The sequence below is a fragment of the Pteropus vampyrus genome, unplaced genomic scaffold (genome assembly GCF_000151845.1).
Source record: "Pteropus vampyrus isolate Shadow unplaced genomic scaffold, Pvam_2.0 Scaffold106, whole genome shotgun sequence".
Taxonomy (NCBI): Eukaryota; Metazoa; Chordata; class Mammalia; order Chiroptera; family Pteropodidae; genus Pteropus; species Pteropus vampyrus.
In genome coordinates, this window is record NW_011888887.1 from 1,725,109 (window position 1) to 1,737,989 (window position 12,881).

Consider the following 12,881-nt stretch of genomic DNA (forward strand, 5'->3'; position numbering starts at 1 on the left):
AGGGTTCTGTGGTAGATTTTATTATAGTATCTGGGGACCTTCCTGTGGGAACTCAGCAGTTGTCATTCCTGACTTTGCTCAATGGTCAGTCAGAGAGGATGGTGACAAGTGAGAGAGCTAGTAGTTATCAATTTTGTAGATCTCAAAGGATAATACCTAATTATCCCTGAATGACCAACCTCAAACCTCTTAATGGATTAACTATCTGTTGTTTTAAACCCCTTTGTTTTCATACCACAGAACGTGTCACAATAAGGAAGCTAGTCACTGGGTGGAGTCATTCCCTATTGTCTTAAAGTGACTACTTTCCAGCCCCCCTCCCCCGCTTTAGGTATGCTCATGTGGGCTGTTTCTGTTCATCACATTCATTCCCAGTGTGAACTAAGAAATGTTTCCTCAGCATTGAGTCTTCTGCCCTGGAGTGCTCCGTTATGCGAGCCTGTCATCCTATAGAAGCTGCCGCATCCCTATGCCAGATTCGCCCCCCTCTCTTGGCCCTTAGCAAACCTGCACAGAGTGGCTGTTAGTGTAGAAGACTAGAAGAAAAGGTTAGGAAGCAAGACTGGGAAGTTAAGTAGATGCAGAGGAAAATACAAAGCCCCTTACCCACATGGTTTAGCCAAATACTAGCGGACTCCTCTGTTCTTTTTGAGCTTTGCAAACGGATTAAGTCTGTAGCTAACAGGATGTAGATGTAACTGCCCTTAACAGCCCTGAAATTAAAATCCAAATCACTTTCTTAAGAGCACCAATATGCTGTCAGTCAGAACAACAGAGTAGTTCAGGCTTAACTGTGAAGGAACCATAAACCGCAAGGATTGCAGAGTTCATTTTGAAATACCAGTTGTATTTATACACCTGAAATTACATCAGCTATTGGGTTCTCCACCTTACTAAGCTAGGACCTAGTCCTCTTCCTCGTAAAGGCTGGAAGTGTACTTCTAAAAAGTACCTAAATAACACTTTGGTACACAGTGTGAGCTTGAAGGGGGCCCGCGGCACAAGCCAGCGCGAATGAACCTTGCAGGACATTGAGAGGAAAGCTGTTGCTTTTCATATAAGTGAATCATGAGGCTAAATGTGCTTTTCAGTCCTCTAATCATGGACAACCTTTGGAATCAGCCCTTTTCTAAGCAAGCAGCCAATAGGTACTGTCTTGCCCTCCCTTTAGGGTGTCATGATTCTTCTGTTCTCCCTGCACCACCCTGCTGGTCCTGGCTCAGGATTCTACAAAGCAGCCTTTGATTAAAACGGGGCCTCAACGGTGGGAGAGTCTATGGCCTGAGACGCAAAATGAGAAACGGGCTGCCATTTGGGTAAATCTGAACGATTTCAGAATTCTAAGGAGGGAATTATAAGCAAAATCTATCTCAATGGAAATTACACCTAAACATGAGAGAATTTCTAACCCTCCTAACAGCACATGGGGCTTGGAAGAAAATATTCCTCTTCAGATGCCAAATAGAGTCTTGCCTCCTGGCTACAGGATTCCACAACACGAGGGTTTCAGTGGTTAACTGAGAGGACACTAGCAATATTTTGGAGCATATTATGTGGCATATGTTTGCCCTGAAATCATCCTGTATCCCTGATGATAGGAAACTGGCAGGCAGAGTGTGCAAGCAAACAACAAAGACAAATACATTCCAAAGACAGGTGAATTAGTACACATTGCTGAGAACATGCAGTGGAATCCTTTCAAGCTCACTGGATTCATAAAGTCTGGGTCTGCCCCCAACCATTCAACACAGCAGTGCAGAGCTGCAAGTCTGACTGAATTTTCTAAGGAATAAGGCAAAGTACTCAAATTTATTATTGCCTCTATACAGCCAGGGATCGTAGCTCAACCTTGTCGTACTATTTCTGTGAAGATGCTCACCAGAAAGCCTCAAATACAGTCATGACTGACTCAAGCAGCTTTTCCTGCCTGTGTACCTATGCATGGACACTCCCCACCCTAATCCCTCAACCCTCTCTGGCTACATTCTGCCAAACTTCCATCAGTTACATGTGCACAGACTTGGGGATCATCGTGGATTTTAAATGCTCAGTGAAAAAGAACCTGTTTCCCAAAAGACAGTGATATAGGCTCACATATGAATGCATCTTAATTTCTTGTGTTTTATCACTACTTGAATTCAAAGGCAATTTTCCTATTGTGAGAATAGTCCTCAGTGTTTGCCTCTTCATTATCAGAGAAAAACATGCTGTTATGTTTCTAAACAGCCTCTTTTTTTCTTGATAGGCGATGGAATTTACCTGGAAATAAGACTGGAATTTTACGCCTACATTCTGCAACAACGTGCATCGGAAAATAATTCAGAGTAACGTATGCATGTTTATAACATGCCTAATGCTGCTGGTCATTCTATGCATTACTTATTAACGAAGCTAAGAGAGGGTAGTTCTTTATGAACATCTCTAGTAAACGGTAAGAGAGTCCTACTTTTATATTAACATTGGAATGGGAGCTGAGAAATCTGTGTATTCAACCCGGATCTGTCTCTAACTAGCTATGACCCTGTCAAGTCTCAATTATAAAGAGTGTAGACTCTGTGGTCCTTCAGAGATCACATCTAACTTACAGACTCTGTGATGGCCCAGTTCCTCGAGTTTCTGAGGAGCCTGGTATGGTACCTTGAAAAGCCACGGGGATGCTTCCAGATTTCTCGGACACAATTAAAATGGCTCCCCATCAGCACGCATTTCTTGCAACTTTCTAAAGCAGCTAACTGATCCCTGGGGCCTCATTGTACACACCTCTCATTTGCCTTCTGGGTAAGATGCCTGCCCTAGAAAAAAAAGACTGCTTGGGGGAAAAACTTAACTCCTCCTGTCAATCACAATGTGAGAGCTATTGTATGTCCTGAGGCACCACATTTACTCAGGCTAAGTTTCCCTAAGGCTCATTGACTGTGTGTCCCAGTAACAATACTCAAAGGATAAAATGGACCTCATAACCCTTTAATTTCTAGAACCTTAAGAAAGAAAAGTCCTACTGCAAGTAGATGAACAAAAGTCTGAGCTTACATAAGGAAAGGGGCCCACATCTTTCTGTGAAGAGGAAATAATTTTCCTTAAGCTTTGAGATAGTCACAGGAGAGGGGTAAGGAAACCACAGGAAGACTAGCATACAGGGGCCACTGAGGCACACCTGTCAAACGGGATAGGGGGTACCCACCTCTCAGTCAATCTATAGTGACATTATATAGCCAGATCAAATTTATAACCAAATGGATACTTAACACATTTACCTTATATACAGAATGCTATAGTGTAAATGCTTCAGTGAGTACTTCTGTGGGTTCTGTTTTTTTCTTTTTAGTGATGGGAAAATTTGGGTGTGCGGAAGTTAGGAGAAGAAAAAAATATTTACCCTTAATACTTGTTTTGTCTCAACAATCGAGGATTACATTTGGCTCAACAGACTGCTAAATACATTTGTGGGAGTAGCGGGTATGTGAATTTGTGGTATTAGGAGGCAACATGATTATACTTCTCCAGATCAATTGCTATTGACAACAGCACAAGTAATATTTGAAGTAAAGTGTTCTTTAGATCACTTTAATGATGCATGTGAATTTCTAGAGAAAACTATGTTGAGTTAGTTACTATTGTGTGCATTAATCGTTACTTTTATCTATAGATTTAGACACCATAAAATTTTATAAGCATATACAATAGAAATTTCTTCTGTGTTATATGAAAACAGATCCATTAATATTCACAGCGATTCACCAGCATGCTCGGAGGATATGGTAAAAAGTAGTGAGATTCATTAGTATTCTGATGGGGCTTCTACATTAGAATACTGCATTGTATCACACCTATGTCCAAAAAAGAAAAATCATATTTTATCTCACATGCACTACACGAAGATACTGGAGGAATGAGGTAGAGTATAAGTAATATTAGCATTGCTAGCAATGAGCAAAAAGCAGAGCAACTCTAACATGCAAACATGCGGAGAGGAGAAAGGAAAAAAAGTACTGAAGCACAAGAGAGATGCATTTGTTAAAAGAGATTCTCTAAGCATACTAACCTGCTGGTTCTAATGAATTTTCTACTTTGTCGTTAACATCGAAAACACGATCATGAACACCTATAGTTTTCATACAGCTATCTATAACAAAAATAGAGATAACAGCCAAATATGTTAGTGAAGACACCCTTCGACTCCCATTTCTTTTTTCTATTTTTCCTTTTATAGAGATTGTTTTACAATCAATGGCATGTATCCAAATGCCAATATTGTTCCCATTTGCTGTGCACGTACAACAGTCTAAGAAACAACAAGTTAGCAACTGCTGTGTACTTAAAATAAAAGCATCATGAAGAATGATGAGAAAAAATCGGATGAAAACTAAAACATGGATGTCGATATACAAAACAGATATCACACAGGATTTAACAGTAAAAAAGATTTACCGCTCTGAACCAGACCACACAATAAAGCATGCACAGTGAAGCCACCCTCTGAAGCTCATTCGGGTGAACTTACTTGTTGGTCTCACAAAGACTTTGAGCTTTAGACAGGACCTTCTTCCATTATCTGGGATTGCAGAGGCTGTGGATTAGACAGAGCAAAGGGGAGAGGAGAGAACAACAGTTTAGTCTTCAAATGCAAATGGTCTACAATAAATTCTTTCCTGAACAAGAGGAGCATACTCTAATTCTTCCCAGCAGTTAAAACAAAAACACTTTTCAGATTGATACAGACTGCCACTGAAAGGGCTACTTTCCTACCCCTATCTTCTCAATACAAGAAAGAATCACGCAAGAATGTTGGTAATCTACAGACAATACTCTGGATTTTTATTTCAAAGACTCTTCCATTTAACTTGATCTGTTATCAATTTTCTCTAAAATAAGAAGATAATGCTTGAGCTCTCCTGCTTTCATAGAGCTACTCCACCTCTACTGCCGGAAAAGAGGCCCAGCAGAGCCCAAGGTGAAAGTGCTGGCGAAAACCAATAACAGATAGTTACAAGGCCAACTTAAACATGACCTGTTTCTGCTGGGGAAAGCAAAGCTTTGTCTGTCCTGAAAGCCTGTCTGTCAGTGCTTTGCAGGTAATTCAATTAGAGGTTTTACTCAGAACTTGGCTCCACATTCTATATGACTAAACCGAGCCCAGCAACTTCCATCATGCTATTACAAGTACAATATGCTATTGAGAAAGTACTATGCGCTGATACATTTATTTTTAAAAATTTGCCACAGAGAAGGATGGAATTAATAAAGTGGGCTTACCGAAACATGACAACATGTTTCAAGTTATAAATCATTTGAGGAAGAAACTTTCTTCCCCTCTTCAAGATAATAAGACTATAAACTTTCTCTGCATTTGAAAGATTATCATCTCCCCTCAGTACACACAGCATAATGTCAAAGGGATTTCTAAGGGCTGTAGGACCTTAACAATCACACATGTTTACTAATGCATTCTAGAAATGACAAAAATGACAGAAACGAGCGCTGCATACTTTTCTCCCTATTAGTTTGCTTCAAGTGGTTTCTTTGTTCAGAAAAAGCAGATGACATCAATCAAAAAACACATGGCTTACAATTCATTTGGTAATACCTTCAGCGACGAAGACACAACCGGTGTTCAGTGCGCCTTCTCTTTATTTTGACCTTTTACCATTCCTCAGGGGGAGGCCAGAAAACTAAAACGCTTATTTTGCAGGTGAGAGGGTTCAAGATGCAAATTCCAAACTAATTTTACACGAATCACTTTATGTAACTCCAGATCCACGTCCTAGAGAACTTATAAATTCACCACCTAAAAGACATCAAGCTGCAAAGAACCCTTAGTGTTGCTATTCGACACCTGTTGAAAATTCTTAATTATAAGACGAAAAGTTTACAGAAAAGATGTTTTCAGCCCTTCCCATCTCCCCCGTTCGCCCTGACAAGCAGTTAAGAAGTGTTAACAGCTGGCTTTGCTATAGGCTTTCATTAAATCAAAGTCGGAAAAACTCCCTCTACTGACATTTACAGTAACCTAGTGTGTTATTTAGGGCACAATATTTGCACTCTGTGGTTTGATCCAGGAAATGGTGTCCTTCCTGTGGACCCCACTGCAAATGTGCATGTCACAAATACAGTACACATAGGTGACTCCGATTCATTAGAAAAAAACATGGGTTCTTGAGATAGTTTACATCTTATTCATGAAAGGTGGTGTGAAAAAGTGGCACATGGATATTTATACTGCCATTCCATGGATTTCTGAGTTGAGATGAACTCACTACAAGCCTTGTGAACTTGGTTTAGGATAACTTATTTTACCGATGACAGGGCAAGATATAACAGGCTCAAGGCAGAATCAAATGTTTGTTTTAGTGGAGGAACTTCTTGGAATTAGTACAAGTTTTTCAGATTTATATGTAGGAGAAATCCTATAAATCCAGGACATAAAAATCATTGTAATAACGAAATGGCAACAAATAATAAGTTGTCCAGGAAAAAGCTGAAGAGTGTTTTCTCACCAGCTCTCAAAGAGGGACAGTTAGCCTTAGCTACTGGATGAGCTATATTCTTCTGTGAATTAAGAATATAAAATGTACTTATATAAAATAAAAACCTTTATCATCAAACTTCATTAGTTTCTCCTCTCTATCACCAGAAGAGCTGCAACAATGAAAACGTGACTGACACCTCATGATACTGTTTGACTATTATATGCTAATCCTTGAAAAATTGATGAACAAAGACTATAAACACTATGTGAGTATACAATGCAGATTACGTTAAATGCAGATTACATTAAATCAATCTATAAACTGACCTGAGCTCAAGGATTAAACTGTTAACCCTTAGAGACAACCTGAGAGGGTATGCTTGGATAGGTCACTATAGCTTGGGCTTCTTATTTACTACGATGAAAAAAAAAAAAAAAAAAAGCATAAAACCTTTTTCCATTTATCAGCAAAACTTAATTTTTTATGCAAGCCTTAAAAAAGTGAGAGTGTGGTTTTATTCCATGTTATGTTACAGGTTTCTTAACCCCACAGCCCTGGGCTGACTAAAGTAGGGTACCTTTATACTACTTACAAACGTAGATTATTAATTATTAGTAGTACTACTTTAAGTTATAAGGTAATATAAGAGTGCTTTACTAGTCACAAGTAAACAAAAAGCAGAAGATTGAGCATTAAAAACAAAACACCAGAAATTGAAAATGTAATATTCAGATAAGTAATTGTACAAAGAAAATCCTCTCAGGATCAATCTGAGCAGAAGAATGGAACATGGATGTGAGGGAGTGAAAACTTAAAATGTGCCTGGCTTTTGTCAAGAGGTAGGTAATATTCATCCCTATGATTCTATGGTTCTAGAAACATCACTCTGTCATGACCAACATTGGTCTCCATTAAAATAAAATTGATATTTAAGTTCTTTTGCTGCTTTCCTTAGAAAATTAATAATGAACATTTGAAAACTGATAGTGAATAATTACTGACATGTTTATTACTGCAGCTTCGTCCATCCAAACGTTTTTAAAATTCCTACTATGTGCCAGTTTCCCTGATGGGTGCCAAGGTTTGCATGAATTGCCAACACATCTTTGGGGGGGAATTAGCTTTGTCCGGGAGTGTGAGGGCGTCCCAGACATGTTTATCAGAGGGGATTTTATAGAGGCTTTACAGGTCCTCCGGAAGCTAACCAATAGCAACTGGGACAAAGGAATGAAAACATTTCATCCCCAAGTTCCTAAATTGGAGGTTTGGCAACCAAAAAGAGATTAATTTGCAACAGGTGAAGAAAACCTAGACCCGAACTCTTCCTAGTAGAATTTGTCAAATTAAAATGAGAAATTCAACTCATGTCTTAAACATCTGTCGCACAAGCCAGAGCCATATCCCTTTAACTCAGTTTACTGTTGAAAATGTACATTTCGAGTCAGGAAGCGGGAGTAAGGGACTGGGGACCATTAAAGCAAGTACAGCCTCCCACTCCATGATCTTAATAGCAGCTTTATAAATCAATCCACAGGGTCCCTTCCCCACTAATGATCTGCAAAGTACTAATCAAAACCTTACAACACATAATGAAATATAACCTGGGGGCCCTCTGGTTCTCTGTGTTTAGAGTATCACGCTAATAAGACCACGAGGGCTGCTTATCTTCACTCTGTTCCATGACTTCAGACAGGGGCTCTGCGTTCAGCCATTCCTAAAAATCTGTTCCCTTGGTCTCCTGAGCCTCAGGTGAGCACTGCTCAGCACTTAGCAGCCAGTTTGATACATAAAGGGACCACATTCAGTGCCCCCAAATCAGTACTCCCAAAAGCTGTATTTAGGATTGCAAATATGTGATAGTCACGTCACAATTCACGATAGGCCTGTCGATGTGCTTGTGGTAGACAGTTTCTGACCGGACTCCAGTGATCCCCACCCTGCCCGTATGCTGCCTTTGTGTGTTCCCCTCCCCTTGAGAGTACGCTGGACCTAGTTTCCTGCTTCTAATGAGCAGAATTCAGCAAAGGTGATGGGATGTCACTTCTGTGATTATGTTGCAAAAGACTGACTTCCTTCTCACTAGCACTCTCTGTCTTGCTGTTTCTCGTGTTCCAGAAGTAAGGTGTCACTGTGAGATTCTCAATGCAGAGGCCCATGTTGCAAGGAACCGAGGGGAGACATCGGCCAAGAGCGCGCAAGGAACTGAATGAAGCCTTAGTGCAATAACCCGCAAGGAGCCGAATCCAGTCACGTGAGTGAGCTGGAATTAGAATCCTGCTCAGCTAAGCCTTGAACTGACTGTCGCCTTTGTGAGAGACCCAGACCCACAGGACCCAGCTAAGCTGCCCCTGGATTCTTCACCACAGAAACTGTGAAATGATGTGTCATCTTAACTATAAGTTTTGGGGTAATTTGTTACTCAAGAGCTAACTGATGCAACGCTGCGTACAGACAACTCGTGCTCTCAAAGGCTTCCCACAGTGACTTGAGACCTAAGGCCTAAGGCGTTGGTGCTGCTCTGCTAAAGGACCGCCTAGCCCTGAGTCCCACAAAGCAGTTTCCTCTTTATTCTACCTTCTTGTCTAAACAACTGGATCCCTTACTAGTTTACTTCTCAAGCTACTGTTAAAAGTTTACTTAAAATAGGCCTTGAATTGTGGTAATTATAAGCTGCTGTTGAAGAAATACTACAAAACATATCTGTTTTTACTCCAGCATTTAAAAACTGTTTTTCATTTTCTGTCCCATGCCACTTAGTTTGTTTTTGCTAATGTAGCCAACCTGCGCTGTTCCTTGCAATTAGCAACGATGCCTCACTTTAACTCCAAATTGCCGGGCAAACCTAAATGAGCTTTGATACAAAATGTAAACTTAAATCATAAGGGAGAAGCCCTTTCCTCAAATATGAGAAATAGAAAGTAAAGATGAGCTTAAAAATAGCTGAAATAAAAGAACTTTCATAATAAGTTAAAACCTCTTCATATCGAAAATCTCCTATCAGTTATCCTTTACACAGGCTATCAGATGAAATACAAACATCATGAGATTTCAAGCAACTCAAAGATAATCAAGGTAACAAACATCCTTTTTCACGAAGAGCCTGAAGTTTAGCAGGAGAGGAATAAGACTCTCGTTATTATATATTTTTCACATTTTCAGGCCCAATACTGTATTCATCAGATGACTTTAACATCTCTGCCTAACCTTATTCATCCTCAAATCTTAATTCCAAAAGCCCAAATCCTTCTCTTTTTCTGTGTCCCTTGTCAATCCAGGTACTTTGAGAAGTTTTATTTTTAAGAATAAAAGTCAGCTGCTTTCTTTTCCTTTCTTTTCTTTTTTTTTTTTTTTAAGAAATGAGTGTGTGTGAAAGCATTTAAAATGCAGTTTTCCATTATGTTTGCCACAGGCAATATTTCTCAAATTTTGCAAGTCAAAAGAAAAGATAGGCTATTAGTTGTTAGCAGAGCTCAGTTTTTTCCTCTGTGGGTTTTTGTGTCGTTTAACATACAACACAGACATATGCAAATTAGACAGGTGATGGTGGAATTAAGCATTAATATTCCTTTCACAATAAACGCTGAAAAAGTAAAGCCATTTAAATAGTGCTGCTGAAAATGTCTTCTAGAATTTAATGAATTAATAGAATCTATTTTGTGTATGTGGGTGGGGACAGAGAACAGAAGTTGTGGGAACAGGACAGAGATTAACCAAAGCCAAATGGACTTCTTGGAAAATGGTTACCACACCCTCAAAAAAAATCTTAAAACAAAATTAGGCTTCTTTTTAGAAAAGAATACCCTAGCGACAATTTGCAACTGGCTATCTGCCCCTTTTTAAAAACAGCACCATGTCTATTTTCATATAAAGAACAAAATCGCCAGTAATGATGGAATAATACATCTCACCATTCTACCTTTTGAGACTTAAAAGTCACATGTTTTAATAACCTGCTCTTGGCTCCAGGTTTATCTAACTTGCATCCTAAGAGCACCCACAGGAGCTGGCTCCATTTGCCGACACATTTTATGTCTCGTAGCCCGCAGTGTCTCCAGACTTAAATCACTGGCAGGTTAAGGCCAAAGCCCCAGATGGAAAACTTGAAAATGAGGTTACTAAGTAAAGGTAGAAGCCTTGGAGAAATTTAAAATATCATGTAAATATTAGATACTCTGATATGGCTCTGGGGATGTTTCTTTTTAAAATACTAGAAAGGGAAGAAGGGTGTGTTTCCAACAATATAATGGGTAAAACGACATATTCCTCAAGCTAAAACTTGGTTTCAACACCAGGGAACTGTAACAGAGACAAATAATTAGAGTAAAGTTCAGGGCAAGGGAAGTAAAATAAGTTCCAGCTGTGCAGCCTCAGACAAAAGAGAAAATAAGAGGTACCACCACGCACCCATGGCTCTCCCCCAATCTCTCTACCCCCTTAGGCAAAATTCTCACTGCAAACGCTAACTTAAGTATTATTTAAATTCCAGCAGCTAAGCCTCAGTAGGTCAATTACTTTTTCTTAGCAACCTCAAATAAATAGCTGAGGACAAGTTTCTTTCCACTGATTTGTAGGAATAAACAAATAGGACATTATCATGTTTTTGTACACATTTATTTGAAGCGCGGGCAAACTTTTACTTGTGTTTTAAAGCTCATTGACAATAAACTTGTTTCTACTGCTTACTGAACAAGTATATGATTTGCCTATTAAAGCATGACCAAAAAATAACCTGGATTTCAGAGAATGCTTTTAAAATATCCTCTCTAAGAAGCATTTCTAAATCTTGTTAAGGAAAATTTAAGTCAGCTTAAATCTCAGATTCGGAATCTAGAATCTAGAATCTAGACTTTATCTCTTTCTTTCATGATGGGATTGGAAGACTCCTTTCCACAGAGGCACAGAAAGCAAGATAACATTTAGATATCATTTTAATTGTTAATAAATTCTAAACACAAAGAGATATAGTTAAGTCCCTTATTGGATATTTTACTATTAAAAAAAACAACAACACCGAACATCTTTGAATAGTTAGGAAAAAATAAATTTCCTATTATAAATCAATGTTGTAATTACTTTCTGAGACCTGGGCTTGCCTGAGGCCACATTATTGAAATGACAGTCCCAAGCCATTAAGGTCAGAGTTCTTTTTCTCTCGTTTGGGTTAATTTTTGTGGATTTTGCCAGCTGGATCAGATATGTATAATCTGACACAAGAGAACAAATAAGCAGAATGATTCACTTACAAAAACTCTTCTTCAGCTAAAAGCCAGGTAATAAAAATAACAAAAACAAAAATTCAGACAGAAGGCAGAATTCCTAGAATCCCAGAGAGGAACTATTTATATCATTCCTTCTCCACAGGTTCCTTGTGCCACCTCTGTGATAAGCTGTTGGGGTGACTATTACCTTGTAAGCAAAGAAAACCACAAATCCTATTACTCATTTGTACAGTATTAACAGAAACAATGTTGTTATCATATAGCATTAATGCAGCATGACAGTACATTACTAATAAAACATCAAGTTAATACCATTCAGAGAAGCTCCTAAAAGAAAGTTAACATTTCTTTGAACCTTTCGTAACCGCTTTCATCCTTCTCTTCCTTGGTGAGGGCCTTGGAAGGGACAGGGTTTAGTAGTTTGAGTGCACACTTAATAGTGGCCTTTCTTTCTGGTTCACCCATTCTGACTTATTTTGTGCCTTCTGGTCAGTTTGCTTAACCTACCTAAGCCTAGGTTTTCCTGTAAGCCTTCCCTTCTTGGGAAAAAAAAAAAAAGTAAGTATGACCTACTTTAGAGGGGCACTAAACTTTTATACTGCACTTGGAAACTCAGGTGACCAACCCCTATACATCTAGAAATGATATTCACTACTCCACAGATTGACATTGTCAGTTCTGACCAAATTGCTCCCTCTGCACGGCAGTTTCCTAAGTAAGGAATCTCTAGTTCTAAGTACAAATGTATAGAAGAGAGAAGAGATTAGACTATGGATGGTTGGGATAAAAAGTTGAGTCATAAAATCGTGACTCTTTATTTCTAGCCTAAATTAGAAAAACCAGATTCTGCATAGTTTTGTGTGTGTGGTGGAGGGGTTTGTGTGAGGATATTATTTGAGGCTGGGGTGAGAATTTAGAGAATTGAAAAGGTCACTGGAGGATCTTGTTCTTTTGAAAATCATGCCTAGTTTCTCTATGTTCTTTTTTCAATCAAGAGTGTGAGCTATCATATCAGAAAGATTTGACCACAGATGAGAACATAAATCCTGCAGGGAAGCAACGAGGCTGGGAGTTAAGATCACCTTCGCAGCTGCACAGACTGTATTACAGCAAAGACACTAAATAAAACCAGCCCAAAGGTGCATGCAAACACTGTACCATGCCCACAGTAGTCCATGGGTACTGGGTTACTGTA

The 12,881-nt window shown here is 39.1% G+C and overlaps 1 protein-coding gene across 3 annotated transcripts in view; it reads right to left on the bottom strand.

The window, feature by feature from the left end:
• Positions 1-12,881, bottom strand: part of EFNA5 (ephrin A5) — a 264,204-nt gene that overhangs the window by 2,290 nt on the left and 249,033 nt on the right. For 2 of the 3 annotated variants that reach the window (XM_011365147.2, XM_023533630.1), the window contains exons 3-4: positions 4,502-4,567; positions 4,043-4,123 (exon numbers count right to left, since the gene is read on the bottom strand). In XM_011365147.2, coding sequence (XP_011363449.1) covers positions 4,043-4,123; positions 4,502-4,567 — 147 coding nt within the window. The remainder of the gene's footprint in view (positions 1-4,042; positions 4,124-4,501; positions 4,568-12,881) is intronic. The other variant, XM_011365148.2, reaches the window with a different exon arrangement.